Below are 25,672 nucleotides of genomic sequence, written 5' to 3' on the forward strand. Positions count from 1 at the left end.
GGAAAAGGGGGTTTGGTGTATTGAGGTCACCATTATGGATTATTACGACACAGGGAGCTTCCACCTGGCTTCCAAACTCTTCCATCAATATGCCACCAAAGCCAGATAGTCAGGCTGCTGACTCTGGATATCCCTCTAGTCTGGGGAGAGAAGCTGTATGGATAGAGATGACACAGAWGGGCCAAAGGGCTGTGAGGATGAACCCCTTTCTGGTCCAAAGGTCAGACAGATCCAGGACCAGCCATGTCCTCCTTCTCCCCAGTACAGGGAGCTGACTGGGCATAGTTCCATCAGCCAGCACCTGGCTGCAGTAACACTGTGGCCATGGAAGCCTTCCTGGAGCTGGCTGGGCTCCAGCACTATAGCAGCTGGACAAGGGCCAGGAGGCAGGAGTACAAGCTGCCTGGTGGTGACTGCACACTGGTGGTGCAGAGGAGACACAGCATGGGAGGATAAGCAAACAGTGACACTGCTGTCCACGAGAGCAGAAGTTCTACATGTTGGCCATGAACTGGAGAAGATGGAAAAAGTGGCAGCAGAGCCCGACCCAAATCCCAACTGACCATGTTACAGGCTATCTAAGCAATTGAAACATCAGCAATTCATGTCAAGAGGTCAAATAAATTGAGTTAACAAATATGTATTAATCTAAATTGGTGTCCCATTTCTTTTACAGCCGGCCCGCCTACGAATGACCACAGCATGCAAATTGTACAGAGAATTCCACATGATGACCATGTTGCGTGATGTACTTACCTTTTTGTGTTGCACGAGTAATGATATACCGCAATAGAAATTGCATATTTTTGTAGACACTAAGAGGCCAACTCGGCTATGACTCGTTGGCCAAAGCCTAAGGGATTTTATTTGGGGGGGGGGGGGGTAACTGCAGAAAATAAGGTATGTGGTAAACATGCTTGAGATGTTATGTTTTGTTCGATGAGTTAACCTTAATCTGCTAACGTCACTTTTTGTGAATTAAGTATTTATGTAATCAAAACAAGCCATAAAGGTCATATTAACTGACTGATATCTCATAGAATGCATTTTCTCCAAAGGCTGTGTTAACTTTAGATCTTATTTGGCGTTTATCCGATTATTTCCCCATGAATTTACCTGATAGGTAAATTCTAATTCACTTCCGTATTTTTAGGGCTACAAGCTGGCGAGCTCTATGGTGTGGACAAAATAAACATTGTTAGTCAGTGACTGCTCGAATTCAACGTTGTCATTGAAGTTGTCGGCTACTAGCTATCTACTGTACTAACTTTGCTTTTTATCCTGATTGTGTGCCACATATCCCTCTGCAGGCCAGGTCCTATTTGCACCCAAACAAATGAATTACTAACCTGTAAACAGCTTGCTCGCCTCTGCAAGAAAAATCACTSGACAGGAGTGCCAAATCAGCATCTTTATTTTACAAACAAACGCATTTTCTATTGACATTTCTTTGTATCATAAAAAAGCAATTTACAAGCGTAAGAACCCCCAAAAAGCAGCACAGAATGATTATGAGTAAAATATAATTTGAATAAATATATCATATATTTCATGCTATAAAATAAATTCATAAATGGCAAGTTAATAGTTCAGCTCTAGCTAGCTTAATTTACTTCATAGTTGTACATAACAGTAGAGTTCTGAGGTTCACAGTTGGGTTGTATGTAGAGTGGATTAGAGGGAGGTGGACTGACCAACCTGGCCAAACTAAAAGGTCTCCCCTGTTCCTTAACATTGAACCTCTGTGCTTGTCACACGCATGCAGAGGGGGAACGGAAAACATGGGTTCAGTGAGACCCTTGAGGCAGAATGTTTGGGAACCACTGACTGAGGATTGATTTCCCCACCTGAAGAGAAGTGCACATAGAATTCTACGCATATGAGCTGTATGCCCAGAGTGACCACTTTATAACACTAGTATAAACCCTGAGTTCTACTTATTTATTTGTGCCATATCAACAAAATACATGATATCCAGACACCACCAAATGTCAGAGACCAAGGAGTTTCACATCAAAGGRAACAGGCCAGTCTTAACATGTAGTTAAAGCAGCACTGACCAATTCCACTCTGACCAGCTGAAACTTCAGTCTCAGTACACGAGGGGAAAGGGGAGACCTTTACATTTTAGCATGAACACAGGTCGCCACTCCCAATGTGGCTTTGCAGCCCACAATCCCTTTCAGTATTTGATACAGACGGAGGTGCAACTTTAAAACCAGTGCCATTGAGTTTGACTGAATCACATGCTTAGCTTTTGCATTGCAGTTAATTGACAGTTATAGGCTTTGGATGCGTACTTAGAAGACCAGCAATACCAGTCTCACCTAATGAGCATTTTCACTCAACCTGTCCAAAGACTCACAAAATATATAAAAAATATCAATATCAAATTGTCCTCGTCCTACTTCAATTCGATAGCTCCCTGACATTCAATGTTTAGTTGAGATGTGACAGGCCCAGAATTAGATTAGGCTCACTGATAACAATACATCCCCTTAAAAGGTTATTGCTTTTGTATATTACACAGTGGAGAAAGGCTGAGAGAAGCTATGGAAGACTTTCAGATTTTGTTAAAGTCTATATCAGTGTTCATAAACTACCTGAAGTTAGTCTGTTCAAAAATTCAAAAAGTAGTCAAACAGCCTTCCCTGTAAACACTTCCTTCTGATTACTTCTGGCCCACGAGCATCTCCCTCCTACCTTTTCTGTGAATAATTTTGAACAAACAGAGTGAACGCAAATAAGTGTCAGATTCAGTTGGTTGGTGAGTGGTGTGGCATTAGTAGCCAAAGTTGATAAAAGCATTTACACAAATTGCCCCCCCGCCCTATAATGTAAATATGCAAGTGTATAGTATTTTGTATATCAAAATCTATAAATAAACAGACCAGTCTATAAGCACCATTTAAGGGTAAAAAGGTCCCTTAATATAAAGTAAGAGAGTCCCTTGAGGTGGAGACTAAAATTATAGGTAGATCCTCTCTGGAATATGAATGTATCAAAAACAGGTTATTTCTAAGTGCATGCCAGATGAGACAAAAACAATAACTAATGTTGAGTTCCAAAAACAGCCATCRGCATTTCAAAAACTATTTTGTGGGTGAGTGACGTGCAATACAACAGGGTAATCTTGCCATTTTTCACTCTACAAATGTCATGTTTTTAAAATCTGCTCATTCTCAAGCAGCTGTCCCCCCTGGCCAGATGTTACAAAAGGAATCTTGAGAGGGGAAGAGTCTAGCTGTACTCTCTCCTCTCTCGCGCTCTCCGAGACTGAAGGCGATGCCTTCGATTGTCCTCAGTGCTAACAGAAAGGCTAGAGTAAACATACAAAACAGCCTMTGGAGAGGGGAACAAAACAGCTCACGACTGTGATTAGATGCCATGCAAGTCACCATATTACAAGTCACCATATTACCATAAACACAATTCATCACATTATTAATGGATAGCAAATGGGGTCTGACAAGGAAATAGTAGGGCTAAATAAGTACGGCTGAATAAAAATGGAGGTGGCATGTAAGCATCATTTAAGAGATCAACTTGGGCATATATCTAAGACATGATTCTCCTCACTGCTGAACTACTCTCAATTATGTGCCCATTCCCTTTAAGACATTTAATTGTTGCATAAACTAATCACAGGAAAGATTTTACCAAATTAAAGTGAAATCTACAGTATTTTATCAATAGATATACCTTCCCCTTGACCCATTTCATTCTTTACATTGAAGGCAGGCACAAAACAGAAGTCCACTGTAAGTGCCATAGAGTCAGGGATATAGTTTGTGTGGCAAGGCACAGATCACGATTCAAAAGCCTTTTTTGTTCTTCAAAATATTACTAGGATTTATATGGTTGGTATCCTCCAATTATATAAATAAACTCAATTTCTGTACAATTTCTTTCATGATATTAAATATCATATGTGGCAATATGCTCAAGACTATGTGGGACTCAACTGTAAGAAGAACATCAGTTGGAAATAGGAACCAGGCTACCTACATCTTATGTAGGAAACTCATCTTGCCTCTTGTTGGCCAAATGTATAGACAGACCTTTGTCTTTCAGTATTTGTTTTCTATGGAGGATTATCCATCATGCTATCGTCTGTTGGACTCCTGGCACAATAACCTATAGTAGTCTGCCCCTGTTCTAATAAAGCGAGACATCATGAGAAGGATTATATTATATGACGAGGTCAATTCCCTCTTAKAAATCGGTAGGGAGACAGATTCAATATGAGCAGGGTTATAAGACTTTACAAAGACGGTTACCACACAGAACATGACATTCTAGACTTCTGCCTAGTAGGCATTCAGACAGTGGAAAATAGATTGTGGCTGACTTTAGGCCACAACACTGTCAAGCATGTTGTGGGAGAAAATAAAAACTGGGAAAAATAAAGGGAAAGGGCCCGTCACTGATCTTCAAAAACGGACAGGATCAGCAACAAGACGATRGCGAATCAGAATTCACTAAATCTGAGAAGGGTCCTTTTGGTTTCCATGGCATCTGGTGAAACAAGACAATGGACATCAAAACAATGAACCCATTGTGTAGTGGGCATAGAGAGACTATTGGTGACCTAACGATATGAACAGTAGTGTTTCCCCTAGTATTTATTTTCAACACCGGTGGCAAAGGAAGCAGGGGGGTGGGCTGGTTTTCTTTGCTGGCTGTGAGAAACACATTTGATGACTTCAAGACATTCTACTCCAAAACACATGAAAATGTAATTATGTTGACACCATCRGAAATAGAACTGATGAGCGCCACTACAGCACTGTAGGGAGATAAGGAGCATGTGGTGGCTGTGCTCGCTCTGTTCACTACAAATATCAGCTTGAATTTGTCACACTGATCTTAAAGGGATAAGATTTTGGCAACTAAGCCCTTCTACTTACCCGGGCAGATGAATTTGTGGATACAATAGAGTAACACAGTATGAGTCATAATAACCATAAAACCTAGAGATCAAACAGGGAAATTGTTCCAATCGTTTTTCCATCATTAATTTCTCCCATAGGGGATTTTAGAAACATTTAAAATAAGGTCTGTGCTTCGTGTAGGCTTACCCGAACGTGACATTGACAAGTGTAAATCTCTCTAGGACAAGGCGACTTAATCAATATATTTGTCTGAATTTACCCCACAAAAATGAAATGCTAAATAGATGCTAATGTGGCTATCATAAAGAAGTACAAATGCCATGATGATCTGGACAAGACTGCCGAATCGAGGCAAAGGTAAGAATCTCTGGATTAACTATCTAAAGTTAGTTAAATGTAGTAATCAATAAAAAAAGCTACATTTCTTTATGGACAATTATGTTAACTGTCTCAAGACTACGCAAGATTTAAATTGACGAAGTGCAGGAGCTTGCAGAGATGTAGTTTTGCATGATGTCTACTTTGAAGCAAATTCACATTTTTGAATCAGAGTAAATAGAGCCAAATATATTGATAAAAGTCCCCTTGTCCGAGAGAGATTTACATGATCAAAACGTCACACCAGGGTAAGCCTACACGAAACACAGCCCTTATATTAAGTGTTTCTAAAATTCCCTATGGGAAAAATGAATGATGGAAAAACGACTGGAACCATTTCCCTGTTTGACAGCTAGGTTTTATGGGTATTATGACACCTCCACTGTGGTGCTCTATTTATGTATCTGTGTGCAGTTTGAAGGAAGTAGAAGGTTGCTTTGCAAGCCATCGCCAACTAGTGTTAGCACAATGACAGGCATACTAGCTGTTCCCATAGACTTCCAGTCATTGCCCTGACGCTAGATAGCAATTGTGCTAACACTAGTTAGAAACTTCCTTTAATAAACTGTAGGCAGAAACAAAACTAGTATCCATGAGTTCATCTGACTGGGTATGTAGAAAAAGTGCTTAATTGGCTAAATCTCGCACCATCACTTTAAAAGCATGTCTGGGCAGAAATACACATATGTATTTCTGCAAAGACGCACTGCTGTTTAAAAGGACGTTTTCTAACTAGCAATAACTCAACAGCTAGCATGCCTGTCATTGTGCTAACGCTAGTTAGCAATGGTTTGCAAAACTACCTTCTACTTCCTTCAAACTGCACAAAGAGACAAATAGAGCCCCACAGTGGAAGTGTCATAATATATATATAAACTATTATTTTGAGGTGGCCGCCACTGCTAAATAAATATAGGGTAAAACACTGGACATGCATACAAAACTGCTCAATACCAATATGAAAACAAAATTCACTGCAAAATAATAAACCAAGTACCAAAAAAAAAAAAGGAACAAACAACCGAAAAATAACAGGTATCATAAATGGTGGTGCTACATTAAATGAAGAGGAAATGCTCTTTCACACACCCACCTGGACCTCTGGGCTTTTCAGGACACTTCTAAACAGTGAAGCATGTGACAATTAACATTTTATTTTAGCCTTCTACCACCTTGGAAGGCTTACTGTAGTTATGGGATTATGTGATCATGTGTAAAAACTAAAAAAGGTACATAGGATACACTGCTGAAATAGCAAATCAGCAAGAAGAGGGATAAGGGGGCAAAATGACTATCGTCAAAAAGTGCTCTTCAAGGATCAGCTTTCCAACTGATCTTAAAAAGGCCCAATGCAGCTGTTTTTATATCAATATCAAATCATTTATGGGTAACAATTAAGTACCTTACTGTAATAGATTTGTACAAAAATGGCTTTTTAGCAAAAAACTTTCAAGCAAGTATTTTGCTAGGAATGTCTGGGAGTGGTCTGAATGGGAAGGGAAAACTGAAAACTATGAAAACTATGAAAATCACTGACTGCACTGGGCCTTTAAAAAGAGCTTACTCTGGACTAGCATGTTATCTGAATTTATTCCTGTATTTTTCAAAACTACCGTAGTTAGAAGCATTTCGACATACAGTAAGTCGAAAGCCAGTTCAGCTAATTCCTGGGCCTGTACTATGCCATGGCATTCTGCACTGCAATGCTTAGTCATGTAATGCAATATAAGTCTGGCAAACATCACCACCATATGTGCATTTGTGAGTTATGACGATATGAATAACAGAAATTAACGTTTTGAAATGTGGTCATTCGGCCAACTGCTAGGCCCTGACAGCCCAGCTAATCTCGAAACAAGCAGATGAAGACCAACAGTGCCTTCAATGATTATTTACCTATTAACACTGAAATAGCTAGCTACCAACATCAGTTGTCAAAAGGGCTTACACTGACCGAAGCAATTCCAATTTGATTCCTGACTATTAAAAAGCAGTAGCCTAGTTTTTTGCCGAATACATTTATGGTCACCATTGATCTTCAAGACATCAAAAAAATGAACAAAACTATCACCAAGTCTCCATTCAGACCATTCTACTTGAAACACAAAAAGGGCACCATTACTTTGGATCACAAGCTTCTCTCAAAATACCATCAAGCGCTTATTTTCTAATGAGGCATCAATGAGCTTTCCCATTTGATTCCCTCATCTCAACAGTGATGTCGGATCAGGGAAGGGCAGAAACAGTGAATGAGAAAACGAGAGCAGAACATGAGTCCTAATGAAATGGAGAGTGAATAAAGAAATGCCATGACAAGATGGCTGATATTCCTTCATTCTTATTTGCATATTGATTCTATGCACAGATTCATGGCAGGACTGCCCTTGCTGTGCCAAGCTAATGAGTGGGACTCTGCACTGAGCATAATCTCCACACAAATAAACTAAGAGWTTCACATAAACAGGTTGAGAATAAACTAAAACATCAAGAGAATGGAAGACACTCCAAATGACTTCACTGTGTATGAGGATCAAATCATTGATCCCATGTGGATTAAAATATATTATAAACTGGGTGGTTCAAGCCCTGAATGCTGATTGGCTGATAGCCGTGGTATATCAGACCGTATACCAAAGGTATGACAAAACATWWATTTTTACTAATCGAATTACGTTGGTAACCAGTTTATAATAGCAATAAGGCACTTTGGGGGTTTGTGATACATGGCCAACTTACCACGGCTAAGGGCAGTATGCMGKCACTCTGCTTTGCGTCGTGCATAAGAACATGCCCTTTGCGTTGGAATATTGGCTATAAACTACACCACCCTTGGGCCTCATTGCTTAAGAATAGAGAAAACTGGCCAACTGCATGTGACCTTCAGTGGTGAAGAGACAGACAAGAGGAATTTGTCCTGTGTGTTCTAAAAACATCATTATAAACTGGGTGGTTCAAGCCCTGAATTCTCATTGGCTGAAAGCCATGGTATTACAGACCGTATACCACGGGTACGAAAAAAAATATTTTTACTGCTCTAATTACGTTGGTAACAAGTTTATAATAGCAATAAGGCTCCTCAGAGGTTTGTGATATATGGTCAACATACCATGGCTAATGGCTGTGTCCAGGCACTCCGTGGAGCATCATGCGTAAGAACAGCCCCTAGCCATGGTATATTGAGCATATACCACACCTCCTCAGGCCTTATTGCTGAAATAGATCTTGGCTGTAGAGACAGTGGAAATCATATGTCATGTATTATCCTCTATTATTGTACTCTATCCACTGTCCTCCTTGCGCATGCTCAATGCAAACGCACTTAATATTTCTTAAAACATCAATACAGCACCTTCGTTCTTTGCCCACATTACATCCTGTCTGACCATGAAACAATGGACAAGGACACGGTCCAGCGTTCATACAATCAGCAAGGAATATTAGTCTAAAGTATCAAGGCTTAGCGTTGGGACTGAGGATGTTCTGCCTAGAGTTTGGCAAATTAAACAGAGACCCTAAAGCAAAACGGTTTGTTTTTAAAACGGTGAACACTTCTGTTCTTGGTAGGTTCTTGGATATGAGGTAGAACCCGGTGGAGTTTCATAAAAGCTAAAATACTGTCTGTTATGAGTATGTAGTTGTATCATGAGGTATTGAACGGATATTTCACACAAAGCTTTGCACTTGGCAGAAAAATAATTCCTTGTGAGTAGTGACCTCCTTTGGCCACATGTGCAAAAACAGGTCAGGTAAAAACATGATATGATAAGCATCTTATCAGAGCTTTCACATTATCAATTATTGCAACATGCCTATATTACTCTGTAAATATGTTTTAAAAACATATATATTTTTTAAAGCAAAAACAAAAAGGCCTTGATTATTGAGGGCACCTTATCAATAGCAAGTTGATAGCCCTTCCCTTTGAAATCTATTTTTAAAAAGTACCCCTTTCTCCTCTTCTTCTACATTAAGCAACAGTTGACTTTCACAAAAATGGATGGACAGGCAGAAAACGTGGATGCACAAAGTAGGTTCAACATTGAAAGGAGACGGTTCCAAAACAAATCCTAAACGTTTAAAGAACATATCTTAAAGCTTCCTCAACCAGAGCCAGGGCCTAAAAATCACATCTGGACGCCTCGGCTTCCTCAGGGCTGCACTTTGAGCTCTCCTCCATGTCGTTGRCCGGAGCCTCCTCAGCATACTGCGTCTCAAAGGCCATCCCCTCTGAGGCATCCTCTGGGTCTTTCTGACCAGAGCTGCCTTCCGTCCTCTCTGGAGAGTCCATGTGGTTGGGGCCCTCTGAGGCCCCCAAGTGCTTCTTTCTCAGGTGTTGGTTGAGGGTCCCCTGGAAGGGGAAGCACTTGCCACAAATCTGGCAGTGGAAGGGCTTGTTGTCTGTGTGGCCACGGATGTGGTACTCCAGCTGGTCTTTGCGCGTGTACTTCTTGCCGCAGAACTTGCAGACGAAGGGTGTGATTCCCATGTGCAGGCGCATGTGGCGGTCCAGGCTGCCCTTCTGATTGAAGGACTTGCCGCAGTAGATGCAGATGAGCCTCTCGTTGTAGGGGTACCACTGGCTGCGCAGGCTCCGCTCTCGCACATCGTTCTCAAAACCTACTTGGCCCAACACCGCCTCGCTGCTGTCCTCAGTGTTTCCCGGTTTGATATGACCCAGGACCTCTGCTGGGACGGTCACTGGGGGGCGCTTGGCTCTGGCTCGGCCGCCCCTGAAGCCACTGAGCATGGAGCGGGAGGGGCTGGAGCTGCTGAGGCTCACAAAGCAGGGGGACGACAGGCCTGAGTAAGTGTAGCCGGCTGGCTGGATGACGGGACCGTAGGAGCCAACACTGACAGCCAGCACCTGCTCTCCATCCACCAGCTCTGTGTGGTAGCCATCGTCGCCTGCCGAGGAGCTGTCCGAGTAGCTGGGCCTATCTGTCTTCTCCAGCTTCACGTGCACGTCCGTCACCTGACCGTCCTTCCCAATCAGCTCCACCTGCTCTGTCTCTCCCTCCATGGCTGCCTCCTGCTCTGACACACCGTCACTGCTGCCACGGTCTGACTGGCCCTCCTCCTGGTACCGGGTCCTGCATTGACCTTTCCCTGCAGCCAGCTCAGAGCGGGCCTCTATGCTGTGCCTGGAGTAGTATGGGGGGGAGATCTGTGTGGGGTTGATGAAAAGGCTGCTGTCTTTGACACCATTGCGGCTGGCCTGGGAGGCCTCCTTGTCTGGGCTTGTGGCGCTGGAGGGGATGCTTATCTTGGAGTGGATGCCCTCCAGGATCTGGGTGCACTTGTCGATGACGGCCTGCATCTGCAGGAAGCTGGCTGCTGTGAGGAAGCTGACGACATCCTTGAGCTGCAGGGACATGCGGCCAGTGTAGCAGAAGGCCAGCAGCTGCTCAAACACCTCAGGGTTCTTGATGACGGAGATGGACAGGCCGCTCATGGTKCCCAGGGCYGAGTGGTCGCGGAAGTACGGYGAGCTGGCCGCCAGCACGGCCTTGTGGGCMCGGAACGGCTGGCCCTGGATGTGAACGATRATGTCACATAGCTTCCCCTGCAGTCGCAACTCATTGAGCTGGTTGAGAACGGTGTTGCTGAACTCTGGCACGTCAAACTCTATGTAGGCACTGCCGTCGTCCATCTCTTGGATAGGTCTTTCCAGTTTGTAGGCTGCCTGTGGCAGAAACGGAGAAAACAAAAACATCATTATGAATAAGAATCAGGATACATCTTAGAACACCAGTCATCCACTGAATCAGTGGCTAGTCTTTTCAAGTTTCATTTTCACATACAAAATATAATGTTCATTGACAGTTAAAGGTGAGGTTAATTTTATTTTACAAGTACAATCAGGGTGTGCCACAACAGCCAAATAAAAACAAGCATGCTATATGAGCAAACTTTGGCTGTCTGTGCCAGAAATATGACAACACTGGGCAACCTAGACTACAGCATTTCACATTCACACTGGCCTGGGGGGAAAAAACGATGCTTTCGACATGGCTAATATAAGACACCCTCAATCTTTAGCAGCAACAGCATAAAAGGATGTCCATTTTTTATGAAAAAACAGTACTGTACACTTCCCTGGTGCTTCAACAAATATGTGTTGAGTATATTCATACAAGAAATGCCTGGACAAAAATAATCGAGTGCATTTGACCTATTGCMGCAAAAAGCATTGAGTGTTGTAGCCAAGTTAAGGGTTGACCTTACTGACACATAAGAGAACAATCTCGACTTGATATAAGATCCAGCATCTGGGCAATTTCACAGTAATTTAGCAAAGGAATGACTGTAGGGATAACTGCAGCCTCATCCAAGTTTGGAGATGGAGTCTGGAGTCATTCCACCCATTTCAGGATTCAGGCCATCTTTATTGTTGGGAGTGCACAAGATCAAAACACAAAAGCACTCCGAAAACAAGTAACCTGCACCACAGCAAAAACAACTAGCGAGCAAAAACAACAAAACATACAAGCAGATCTGGAGTGAAAATCCTCACTGCACTAACATTGCAGGCCCTTGAACCTTGAGTGGTCAGAACAAGATAGACTACCATGACACAGCACACTGACGCAATTTCAAGTGAATCATCAAATTACTGACTTATTCAGTAGGAATATGACAAGAACAGTAGTCCTCCATGTGAAGTAGAATGTGTTCTAAAAGCATTTCTACATTTTAATTGCACTTCCTTTTAAAAATCTGTTTAGGCAAAGAAAGAAAAAAAAAAATCAGGTAATTTGGCAACAAAGTAGCCTAGCTGTAAATGTCAAGTCACTTGGTCACACCCAGAGCGGGACTGAACACTGCTTCATTATGATGTGGCAAGTGAGACTGCTTCTTGAAAATCCTATATCTTGAAAATTTGACATGCTAATTTTTTTTACCAGAACAAATTCTTATTTTCAATGACGGCCTAGGAACATTGGGTTAACTGCCTTGTTCAGGGGCAGAATGACAGATTTTTACCTTGTCAGCCCGGGGATTCAATTTTGCAACCTTTCGGTTACTAGTCCAGCGCTCTAACCACTAGGCTACCTGCCGCCCCAAAAAAGGTGAGGTATGTTGGGACTGTGGGCTAATAAAAAAAAATACAAAAGATAGTTTGATCTCCATAAAAGAAACATCCACTCAAAGGAAAAAAATTCTGTGGCAGACACCAACACAGAATGAACTACCACAACCACCCCAAGCTCACAGAACTGGACTGTCGAGTACTGAAAACCGTAGCGTGTAAAAATCGTCTGTCCTTGGTTGCAACACTCACTACCGAGTTCCAAACTGCCTCGAAGCAAAGTCAGCACAAGAACTGATCGTCGGGAGCTTCATGAAATGGGTTTCAATGGCCRTGCAGCCGCACACAAGATTACCACGCGCAAAGCCAAGCGTCGGCTGGAGTGGTGTAAAGCTCACCGCCATTGGACTCCGGAGCAGTGAAAATGCGTTCTCTGGAGTGATGAATCACGCTTCACCAACTGGCAGTCTGACGGACWAATCTCTGTTTGGTGGATGCCAGGAAAATGCTACCTGCCCGAATGCATAGAGCCTACAGTAAAGTTTGGTGGAGCAGGAATAATGGTCTGTGGCTGTTTTTCATGGTTCGGGCTAGGCCCCTTAGTTCCAGTGAAGGGAAATATTAATGCTACRGAATACAATGACATTCTAGATGATTCTATGCTTCTAACTTTGTGGCAACAGTTTGGGGAACGCCCTTTCCTGTTTCAGCATGACAATGCCCCCGTGCACAAAGCGAGGTCCATACAGAWATGGTAGTCAAGCTTGTGTGGAAGAACTTGACTGGCCTGCACAGAGCCCTGACCTCAACCCCATCGAACACCTTTGGGATGAATTGGAACGCTGACTGCGAGCCAGGCCTGAATCGCCCAACATCAGTGCCCAACCTCAATAATGCTTGTGGCTGAATGGAAGTAAGTCCCTGCAGCAATGTTCCAACATCTAGTGGAAAGCCTTCGCAGAAGAATGGAGGCTGTTATAGGAAAAAAAAGTGTGAACAAACCATATTAATGCCCATGATTTTTGAACGAGATGTTCGACGAGCAGTTGTCCACATACTTTTGGTCATGTAGTGTTCGAGGTATCCGGTTTTAGCACCTAGGCCTGAGCTATTTTACAAAAACGTGTCCATCTCAGTCCGTTCTCCAGTTCTGCCCTCTTCTCCCCCCACTCCAATCTCTCCTCCCTTTCTCTCACGCTGCCTGCCTCTCCCTGGAAATTCAGTATGATCTTCTGCGCATTGAGTCTGTCAGCAGTTTGAGAACGTAAACACTTTCTCTGATTGCCTAGGCTTGCCAAGACACCTGTGCCACTACCCATATGTTCTCATCCTGGTTGGCACAGGAGACTGAKGGCAAAAAGAAAGAAAGAGAAAATGGAAGTGCATTATTTTCCCTCTGCCATCATGAGGCTTTCAAATATAGCATGCATATTAAAACGTGTCAGTGGCCTGTCCCACTCCCAACACCATGCATTGCAAACTGAACTGAGAGCCAAGTTGAAGGGCAGCCAAAGAACGTATGCCGAGTGGCTGAGCTGAACCCAAAGCAGTGAGGGTCACAAAAGCAAKGTTCAAAATGGACTGGAAAAACAAACTCACTTAAGTTCAGCAGTAGGGATGGGGGTWKGAAATAATTTCACTACTCGAATAGTATCATGAATTTCTGTTGGATATCGATGTTCGAAAATAAATGTACGTTTTTAACCTGAGCATTGCTGYGCRAAGSAGAGACACTGGCGCTCTATTGCTGCAGCTGCAGAGGGGCCGGTGTGAGATGGGACCGAGCCGAGCAGGCAAGGGAGAGAGGGACTAAGTAATGTTAGCCAAGGCAACTCGGCTACAGCCAAGACGATCTAACTTGTAGCTGCCACAATGTTAAATCATCCCATATAACAGGGCCTGTCTTGACTAGAGTAGCCAGCTACCCATTCAATTAAAACGAGCAACCAATAGGTAGGCTGTTGTAGCCTACTCCTTTTCATTTTGCTAACTTTTAATTCTGTAATTTTATTGCATCTTGCATTGCATTAGTGTATTCACAAGTTCTCGAATTCTAACGTCCGTTCGGATATTCTAATATTTGAATAACCGTACACATCCCTATTTAACAGGTTTGATTAAGCCCCCCAAAAAAGTCTAAAAGTGAAATTAACTTTGACCAGTGTAACACCCATTTTCTARTCATATTGCTTTGTCTGAGTACAGGACAAACTGAGGTACCCGGAAGTGACCTGAGACCAGATAATTGGAACTCTGGTGTTTCATCTGCTGTAGGCCTATGACTAGTCGGAATGTGGGCCTGTAACTGAACAAAAGACTGCACTTCAAAAAGACAACCTACAAAACTTGCCCATCACTCAATTTAAAAAAGCATATTGTAAAAAMAGGAATGTCAGCACTGGCAAACAACAAGCAATGAATGCTTACTTCAAGATAAGCAGTGTTTTGCCTATTTTGCAAAACAGCATGCAGCCCGAACCAAGCCAAAATTGCAAAACAAGCAAGACATGGCAGAGCAATACGAAATGGGCGGGAGTGGGAGACTTCTGAGAAAATGGATCTTGTGAAATTGGAGGGGGAGTACATGGGGGGGATTATCTTATTTGCCCTGGTGTGAGCAGAATAACTTGCAAGCACACGGAATTTGAGCAATGGAAATAACAAGGAATTAATACATTTATCATTGACCCACAGGAAATTGGGTTTCTGGGTTGATTAAGACATTATCCATTAGCCTATATTCTGACTCCTATCATCCATGTTGTATTAGAATTCCCCATGCATTGAAGAGAAAGCACTGGAAGACAACGCAATCCTTTCGCTACTAACCTAATCAAAAATGTGACCAACACCATGAAAATAATACATTCGGGATGTCACTGTCGGCCTCATTCCATTGACAGGTCATCACCAACCTCTTTTTACTGTCAATTACTGACATGGGCTGCTATTCCTGCCATTCAATAATTTCCGTTCTGGCCAATCCCTTTGGGTAAAGAACATTTCAATGACCAGAGAAACTGATAACCAAGCTGCCGTGGAGTGACTGCAGCACAATTACAAAAAGTACAGGACTAATTAAAATAATGGCCATTACAAAATTAGCAAGGGAAATCAGGCTTTGCATATTTGCTGGGCATAGCCTAATCAGTACAGATAAAAATACTTCCCTGTTGCTTTCAAGTCGCTGGGCAGAGAAGTCAAATTTGTCTCTTTTATACTGAGCCAAAATGAGTGCTGAGCTGAGTAAATCACTATGCTAACCACCGGTAACAGCCATAACTTCCGTCACCTGTTATTTTGCTACTGTAGGTAGCGTTAGTCGGCTGTACCTGCGCCAAAACCCAGTATTTTTCATCCTATAGCTTTTTAAATAGTGAGCCAACATGCTTGCAGCGTGTCATGCTCTTGTTTCTCTAGCAGACATATAGTGAGCAATGTTTTTGGAATATCAAATCATAATATTGAATCACAATAGATAATCGTATCGTGATAATAGCATATCGTGAGGTCCCTGGCAATTCCCAGCCCTACTACTCTGTCAAAACTAGGCTTGGGTGGTATCCAGATTTGTATACGATTCTTGCGAAATCSCGGGATATGTGGTATCACCGACCCTGAACACAAGGGCCGCTATTTTCAAACACAAAAAACCCCACTGAGCAYCAGTAAGCCAAAGGTTAGCAATGCTAATAAGTACATGTCAAATCCCATAGCCAATGCTAGCTAAATGCTAACGAGTGAATACAAACAATTTATACAGCCTCTGACAAACTATTTGCAGTTCAGACATCCCAGCTTATAGTTATTTACATTTAAGTAATTTAGCAGACGCTCTTATCCAGGGTGCCTTACAGTAGTGATTGCATACATTTTCATACAGGTCCCCCGTGGGAATCAAACCCACAACCCTCGCGTTGCAAGCGCCATGCTCTACCAACTTTTCTGAACACACACACACAAAACAAATTAGACAGAAAGGTTGGATTGTTCCACTGTTATCAAGATATGGTTAGCTTCCTGCAAAATCAAGCTTAACTAGCTACCAAATTAGATACTACTCGTAAACAAACATGTGACTGGCTCAGYTGCTTTAAAAGGAAATACCGGCAATTCGTAACCTAGTGGGGCGAATCAACTCCAGCATACTRAAAATATTTTGGGTATCTCAGATTATTTGTGAGAATTGCCAGAACAAATTTAATTGGGAGGAAGGATGTTTGACATGCTTTTTATATTTGCATCACAAATCATTTGAGAAAATTAGGCTATTTTTTAGATCTTTACATGTTTCCTGTAAGAACTCATGATCCGTGAACCTATATGACAGACATCTTGGTGTCATGATACTCCTTATAGTGTGCTCTAACATATGGAGTGTCTAAATTCTGAAATACAATTTCATTCATTTATTCACCTTAAATATTAAAACACTTAAAGCACMCTTTTTGAWTTTGTTTATTTTTAGACATATTGTTTGGAACAATATACTCTAGAAGTACACCACATTTCCTCAGTGGGTTCCCTGCTAATTTTGACATTATGATACATTTTATGAGCACCACCATACCTAGGGCTGGCACAATTACCATATAACCGACAGCCACGGATGAAGACGGTCATGAAAATAAAATAACTGTCATAAGTTTCAAAAAAGTTGTGTGAGAAGCCAAAATCAAACAAAAAGCGTTTTTKGGGGTTTGTTTTTTACACGCTGGAATTAGAATGCACGGTAGTGAAGAGAAAACACAGGACCGCGAGCATCAACAGCATCATGCACTTCAAATTAGAAAGCAAGTTTTTTTCTCGCCTTTACGCGAAGGAATGCTTATAAAGTGAGTGGGTAAATTGCCAGAAAATAGACTATGTGTAYTGTTAAAATCAGGAATAGTGACATGTATAGTTAAGTGTCTATTTAGTGTTGACAAGTTCAGCTGCCTGTGCCAATAATACATATTTGAAAACAATAACTCTATGCCTACCTTTGTTGATTCCAGCACAGGCATATAGGCTAGGCAGGCTGCGGCTGTGAAACTCTGTTCAAGAGAGAATACCATTATGTAGAAAGAACGAAACTACATAAGAGACTAATTCTTTATAAACTGCTAGGGTATATTAGCTACAATTCTCCTCATGTTCATGAGCCAACATAACAGGAGGCAGGTACGGTGGCTCCCATAGGACAYAAGGTGTGTCAAAAGGAACAACAGAAATTCACTAGGGCTACATAGCGAACATAAATACAACTGCTTATTATGGATTCTCAAGACAAATAAGTTGGCAGTGTATGCGAATTGACGCTCTACTCTCGCACGCAAGTTGACACCATTGACGGAGTCTCTGTGTGGTTTCAGCTTTACGAGTTGTCATTTTACTTCCTGCTTTACTCCTATGGGTACACTCCCAATGGCCGCCAGTCAACCCATTGTGCCATTTTTTACTTGAAAAGAGACGCCCGTTATACTCATTCTGTGTTTATGGCAGCTAGGGCTGACCCTATTTAGTTGACTGGACRGTAAATAGGCTGTTGGTTGACCAATAATGAGTCAAGCAGTTGCAAAAAACTATTTTATGGCATGTCTTGATTGATGCCTTTCTCAGTGGACTAATCCACTGCAGAGGCAGCGGGGATGGCACACCACTATCACCAGTAGTACCTTTACCCTTAATTCCCAATCTACAATTTGTTTGGTTACTGTAATTTCTGTTAATGCATTCAATATATTATTACAGTCTTTTAGTTCTCATTGTCGGAGAGCACACGTTGTTTGCAGAGCGCACAACCTAGGCTACACTTGTGAGAAGTGAATAACCAAGTGTTGGTTTATTTAATTTCCGAGTTGTCAATTTATTCATTGTGTTTTGTTTGGAGCGCTCCTGTCAATGTTGAGTGAGAATGCACACCTGATTACGTGCAGAAGTAGGCCTARGCTACCTGGCCTGTGCCCAAATGTAGGCTTATAAAATGTGCCCATTTGGGGATCTGACAGTATTCCTGATCGTCTTCGCTCACCACCATTAATGAGCTGTGGAGCTTCAAAGTATTTTTTTCTTCACCTCAAAACAAAGTCTGTTTTTACATCTATTGAGAATGACAATAGTTCCTCAATGTAGCCCATTTGAAAAATCTTTCCAGCTCTCTCCCTTTCGAAAACCACTTGGCGTGAAAGGGGGAAAACTGATCCCGTGGAAAAGTTATAAAATAGGTCTACCTGATTACTTCTTATCCCTTGCACAAATACAGCGGTGTCTGTCAGGAGCTCACTGGTGCAGGAAACGGAGGAACAAKAATATTTTATACAAGTTGCAAGTTTGTTAGAACAAGTTTTGGGCTGAACCAAGTTGATACTTGATACAATGTTTCAAGTTTCTTGCAGACAGGCTTCATTTTTATCAGGATATTTTACATGCAGGCTGCAATTTTTGTAGGCTATTTTTATATAGTAGGCAATGGCAACAGAAGTTTTTAGATTTGTATAMATTTATTTGGATTGAGAAGTATTAAATCACATGACAATGATTTTGAGATASGAAGACCATTATAAAATAAATGAAACTGTTCCACGAAAATGTGCATATGAAAATCAGAACTGGCATGCAGATCGGTAAAAATGGTAAGATAAATTGGCACTCCTAATGGAAAAGTTTGCCGACGCCTGGAGTAGCCTATGACCGGCAACTTCAGGAGCGTAATGGCAGAATATGCAAAAGCCAGGAGCAGCGGGAGGTAGTGGTTGGGGAACATGTTTTTTCCCCTTCTGGTTAGGCCCTGTCTGGCTGCCTCGAATCATTTGTGTGTCTTAATTATTTAAAAATCACACAATGTGCTTATAGCATCAGACAAGCTCAGTAAACTACATATATAATAGGTTAGTTTGAAATAAGATTTTGTTTAGGTCATCTGGGACAGCCCTAATGGCAGCACATGCAGTCAGGAGCAGAGAAGAGGATAAAGTGTGCGCCAAAAAATATATTTGTATTATTATTATGACCGCAGTCATTTGSCTGGCCAATTACCACCATCCAAAATTCCATGACCGTCAAAGCACTAGCACCACTAACACAGTGAATGTGAAAATGGCTTCAAAGGGAACTCCCTCTGCTGGTGATTGGCGGAATGTACCATCCTAAAGGAGSGCTGTGATTGGTTAGTGGCCTATAATGTACATTTCGATGTATAAAACATGTCATAGCTTTAAAAAAAAAGTACCAGAGAATCCCCTCTAGAAATGTGACATGTAATATATTGACAAACAAGGTCTAAAAATAATCTAAATTTAAAAAGAGTGCTTGAGATATTTATGTAAAATAAATTGTGAAAAAATGTGTTTCAGAATYTAGACATAGTGCATATTTAAGAGCACACTATAAGAAGTATAAGGACACCCAAGATGTCCATCATGTACAGTTCTCGGACCATAAGGTCTTACAGGAGGCATGTATAGGCCTAGGTTCAGAATGGGCCTAAAATTAACACATCATGATTTTAAATCCCCCCCCAAAAAATACAAATGTAAAAAGTATGACAAACATCCTTCCTCCCAATGCAGTTAATACATTCAGTAGCCAGTTTATTCGGTACAGCCATCTAGTACCGGGTCAGACCCCCGTAGCCATGAAGGGATGCACCTGGTCAGCAACAACGTTCAGATACGCTGTGGCGCTCAAACATTGCTCAATTGGTATCAAGGGACTTAACGTGTGCCAGGAAAACATTCCCCACACCATTACACAACCAGCCTGCACCGTTGACACCAGGCAGGATGGGGCCATGGAATCATGGTGCTTACGGTGTTGTGACTCTGCCATTACGGTGTTGTGACATCTGCCAATTGTGACTCTGCCATCAGCATGGCGCAACAAGAATCGGGAGTCGTCAGACCAGGCATTGTTTTTACACTCAATTGTCCAGTGCTGGTGATTGCGTGCTCACTGGAGCCGCTTCCTTTTTGTTTTTAGTTGATAGGAGTGGAACCCGGTGTAGTCGTCTCTTGCAATAGCCCATCCGTTACAAGGACCAGCAAGTTGTGCATTCCAAAATGCCGTTCTGCGCTGTTATTTGCCTGTTTGTGTCTCGCCTGTTAGCTTGCACGATTCTTGACCATATCAACAAGGGATTTTCGCCCACAGRACTGCCGCTGRCTGTATGTTTTTTTGTTTGTYGCACCTTTCTCAGTAAACYCTAGACACCGTTGTGCGTAAAAAGCCCAGGGGCTAGGGCAGGAGTATTCAAATCTCACCCTACGAGGACCAGAGTACTATAGGTTCTTCCTGATAATTAATTACACACACCTGGTGTTCTGGGTATAAATCATTCCCTGACTAGAGGGGTAGATTGAAAAAAGCTGTAGTCTTCTAGGTCCAGATTTGAATTTCAGGGTGCTAGGGTGTTGTTCTGTCTTCCCTTTTATTTGAAAAACAACTGTTACATTGTGCTTCCCTTTATGTTTGTGGTATTGCTCAAACAAGTCCAAGTTATTAACACAGTATGCATTACCTAGTGAAAGACACACAATTTTTMTTTTACTATCTAACAAGTTAATGTAACAAATCTTTGGCAAATCCTGGAATTCAAGGACACCTGGATGACCCTAGATARCACTGCACTTTGTACTGCTGTGTCCACAACATACAACCAKACTACCAGTAGTTTTATCTGGCCTTTTATCAAAGCCAGATGCACCACATAAAGAAAGAAAAGACCTATCATTTATGTGTAGTCCAATAACGTTTGCCTACATTTAATATATTTCAGTTTTAAGGTTTGTTTTCAATCAGTGCAGCTAATTCGCATGTTATTTAGCCACATGYCTATCAATTGACTGAGTACAGGAGGCGAGCTAGCTAGTCCCAAAATAATGTCAACTTTACTTACAAGTTGCAACAATAACTAACTAGATAATTAACTAGCTAACGTTAGCTACTATAGTTAATTGTTTTACAGCGGTTTGAACAAATGTTACCCAACTAAAGCAACCGTTCCATTTCCACAACACGAGCGTTTTATGGTGCCACTTTGGGTCCCAGCAAAATGAAATGGAACATTGTTTTAGCCTAACGTTACCTACACGAACTAGCTAGGCTATTCGTTTTCTTGATACACTGTCTGACAAGATAATCATGTTCAGAAAGTTAGATTTGACTTTTCCTTCTAGTGGGGGATAACAAGGCGGACTAATTAGCGTCGAAAAGTTGTAACGTTACTTAGTATAACTTCTGTATAACCTTACTGTGTCGGTCTCTAGAGACAAGCTTGCTGCCGCCCGATCTGACATTAGCCACTTAGCCAGCTACAAATTCTGACAGGCTAGTTAGCTAGCGAGGTACTATAGGTGGCTACATCCAACGGCATAAAACATCAGGCTGACAGTTAAGGCTATCAAAACAAGTTATTGGTTAGCGAGCTAGCTAATTTACGTTATTTGAATAACGTTAGCAAGTATGCTAGCTAGAACGGTGATGCAGAACAAATAAAACAGTGCGGGATGCGCAGAGATCATGGCTGTTAACGTATATCGAAGATGACTAGCTAKCTTAGCTAACTTGGAAGCCTTGTTTTACAGACAAATTCCCCCAAAATTAGCTAAGCGTGTGCGTCAGCAAGCTAATGTTACCGACGGACAGCAACCTAGCGCGAGCCGATAGCGGGCAACCTTTTCAGAAAATGACACAAGCAGAAACAACGTTTTGATGATGAGATTATCTTCCGTTTGTTTCCAAATCAATGTTGAAGTCTGTCGAACTCACCTTTTCCCGATCAAACATCGCCCATTTCCCCCAGTAGCTCGCTTTCACTTGAGCCAGGCCTCCCCCCACTCCAGCTGTGTCAGTCACTGCAAAAAAAAACTGCAACCGGAAGTGTAGCTATACGTTTCCGTGCCCGACCTGCTGGGTCTACTGCGTTTGCACCATATAGGGTTTGCACAAAAATACAATTTCTGATATACCATACAATTTCTGATATACCATGTCCCCAACAATTGCTGATATACCATATACCATGTCCCCAATGAAAGTTACGCCCCTGTATGTAAGTGTTAAATTATTTAAAGTAACACATTTGTAGCATATCCTATTCTTCAATCTATATACTAAATTAATGTTACAACGTATATGTACCTCTGTTTGAGGTACGATCAAAGTTTTTAATCACAGTATTTAAGACCTTTATTTGTGGAGTGTGGGACCACAAAACGCATTTCTGTATTGCTTTTTAGATTCCATCCTTATAGGAAGCAGATAGCATATATGGCCTGCCCTACCAAGTAGCCTTCATACATAGAAGACCCTTGAAATTACAGTGTTTCAATTTTCGCTATATGARCCACATTACAATTTCCACCAAGCGGATTAACCCTATTGGCGCGATGCCTGGGGTGTTTGCTCTTTGTGCCAGCAACCCRAGTTCGCTTCCCTGCCCTGTTGTTCGCWACAYTGGTGTCAGAAGTAGGATGGCGGCTGTGAGGTCATCAGAACGCTGAGGGGGCTGAGCGATGCGTAGGGTGTTTGCCTTTCACGCCAACAAACACAAGTTCGCTTCCCTGCCCCGCCATTTGCTACAATATTAATAACGCTTACCTACAGCATATCACAACATACAACTCCAAGAAAAATAACATTTGGGATTTGTAAAGAGAATCCTCTCACAGTTAATGAGTTTGTTCAGAGAAATACAGGTTGGGCAGGAGTGCAAAACTGTTTGAAAATGGGSGTCAGAGGCTGTATTTTGGACAAGAGGTCAAGGCCAAGGCCCMTATCTTCGGCACACCTCTTCTATCATACTACATATGTGCTGATCTATTCCTGCCCAGAAATCGTTAACCGTCATTTCAAAACACAATGTCAAGCAGATGTCCTGACTGTAATGACATGTAATAGGCTATATCCTACTGTCTGGGGATTTATGTAATGCAAACTCAATGAACCACCCTTTATGAACAGGTCATAAAGGTACTGMATGTAGTTCTGTAGTCTCTCCAGCATGGGGTGCCACAGACTAAATAAAGAAAGTGCTGTGAAACAACTGTACTCTATAGGCTACTTCCAAAATAAAAGAAACCATTTTTTAAAACCATAATTTAACTAGACAAGTTAATAACAAATTCTTATTTACAATCACTTGAGTAACTTAGGGATACAAAGTACACTGAACAAAAATATGAATGCAACATGCAACAATTTCAAAGATTTTACTGAATTACAGTTCATACAAGGAAATCAGTCTATTTAAATAAATCCACTGGGCCCTAATCTACGGATTTCACATGACTGAGTATACAGATATACATCTGTTGGTCAGAGATCAAATCAAACKTTATTTGTCACACGCGCCGAAAACAACAGGTGTAGACCTTACAGTGAAATGCTTACTTACAAGACCTTAACCAACAATGCAGTTTTAAGAAAAAAAAGAAAAAAAATAGATAAGTACAAATTTGAAAAATAAAGAATAATAATAATAAACTGAGAGTAGCAGCAGCGTAAAAGAGGGGGTGGGGGGGGTAGCCATTTGATTAGCTGTTCAGGAGTCTTAAGGCTTGGGGGGAGAAGCTGTTAAGAAGCCTTTTGGACCTAGACTTGGTGCTCTGGTACTGCATGCCGTGCAGTAGCAGAGAGAACATTCTATGACTAGGGTGGATGGAGTYTTTGACAATTTATAGGGCCATCCTCTGACACCGCTTGGTATAGAGGTCCTGGAAGGCAGGAAGCTTGGCCCCAGGGATGTACTGGGCCGCACATCACCTATACCTTAAAAAAATAGGTAGAGGTGTTAACCAGTCAGTATCTGGTGTAACCACCATTTGCCTCTTGCAGCGCGACACATCTCCTTCACAAAGAGTGGATCAGGCTGTTGATTGTGGCCTGTGGAATGTTGTCCCACTCAGTGGCGACCAGTCATTCGGTGCAGTTGGGGCAGAGCCCCACCTGTTTTGAACCCCACCTGTTTTGAACCCCACCTGTTTTGAGCCCCAACTGTTAAGCAAAAAANCTTGGCCCCAGGGATGTACTGGGCCGCACATCACCTATACCTTAAAAAAATAGGTAGAGGTGTTAACCAGTCAGTATCTGGTGTAACCACCAGTTGCCTCATGCAGCGCGACACATCTCCTTCACAAAGAGTGGATCAGGCTGTTGATTGTGGCCTGTGGAATGTTGTCCCACTCAGTGGCGACCAGTCATTCGGGGCAGTTGGGGCAGAGCCCCACCTGTTTTGAACCCCACCTGTTTTGAACCCCACCTGTTTTGAGCCCCAACTGTTAAGCTAAAAAAAAAGGGGGGGTTTTGTAGCCATTTTTGCATGTTATTTTGGCAGTAATACCTGTCACATATCAGTTTGCTATCAATGCTAAATATATTTGAATTAATAAAGCCGCATACAAACATGGTCTCTTTTTTGCATTCTCGAGTAAGGCAGCTCCAAAACGCAGGTGTTTCAGCCCATCTCAGTGCTTTCTGTGGTGGTGGGAAAGCCAGTGGAAAATACAGATTATAAGGATTGGTAATGTTCTCTAGTTGTGCCGTGATTGGCTCAGTGTTCTGTCACTCACCGCAAAATCTATGGGGTGAGCTCGAAAATTCAAGCYYCTTGGATGCTGCCATAAAGTTACATTAGAAGTGCCCATCCAAGAAGGCTCAAGGTCATTGGCCACAGATAAAATTACTTMAAATCACGTTATATTTACCGTGGTTTTGATTGGACTGATCATGTCAACATCATTCTTTCAAAATCTTAGCTAGCAAGCTAGACAAGCAGTCATCATCATGAATCACGTTGACAATCTTCTGGCAAATCCTTTTCAATCCATGTCAAATTAAAATAAATTATAGATAAAACGTATCGGTGCTCATTGGCCATTGGACATAAACATTACACAACAAGTTGGAATTCGCAAATTCAACAATGGGTGGTTTGGAAGGAATCAGTGGCTAACTGCAGGCGTTGCAAAGCAATCACTAGCCTGCTATTCAGTGGAGAGGATGTGTGGTCCAAGTCTGGGTTTAAGGGTCTCTTTTCCAAGATTAAATTATAAACATTCATGCTGTCAGTCCAGCAGGACTTCAGTCGCGTTCAAAACAACTGGAAACTCGGAACTGGGAAATCTCAGACTTCAGTGAGTTCARAACAACTGGGAACTCGGGGAAAAAAAGAGCTCCGACTGGGAAAATATGTTTTGAACGGTCACCCAACTCGGAATTCCAAGTCAGGAACTTGGGCCTCTTACTAGAGCTCCGATCTGAAGATCACTGACGTCATGATTCTACCTTGKTTTTTTKGTTTTTTGAGTTCCCAGTTGTCTTGAAAGCACCATAAATCCATAGAATGCCAGACTTGGATGACAACGTTTGAAGACAACATTTTCCCACAAGG

The 25,672-nt window shown here is 42.0% G+C and overlaps 1 protein-coding gene across 1 annotated transcript; it reads right to left on the reverse strand.

The window, feature by feature from the left end:
• Nucleotides 1-1,396: 1,396 nt before the first annotated feature.
• Nucleotides 1,397-22,142, reverse strand: LOC111958205 (zinc finger and BTB domain-containing protein 34). The gene is made up of 2 exons (XM_023979407.2): nt 22,051-22,142; nt 1,397-10,956 (listed from the first exon to the last, which is right to left on the reverse strand). The coding sequence occupies exons 1-2, from the start codon at nt 22,066-22,068 to the stop codon at nt 9,391-9,393; spliced, it is 1,584 nt and encodes a 527-aa protein (XP_023835175.1). The 5' UTR covers nt 22,069-22,142; the 3' UTR covers nt 1,397-9,390.
• Nucleotides 22,143-25,672: the final 3,530 nt, after the last annotated feature.

The sequence above is a fragment of the Salvelinus sp. IW2-2015 genome, linkage group LG33 (assembly GCF_002910315.2).
Source record: "Salvelinus sp. IW2-2015 linkage group LG33, ASM291031v2, whole genome shotgun sequence".
Lineage (NCBI taxonomy): Eukaryota > Metazoa > Chordata > Actinopteri > Salmoniformes > Salmonidae > Salvelinus > Salvelinus sp. IW2-2015.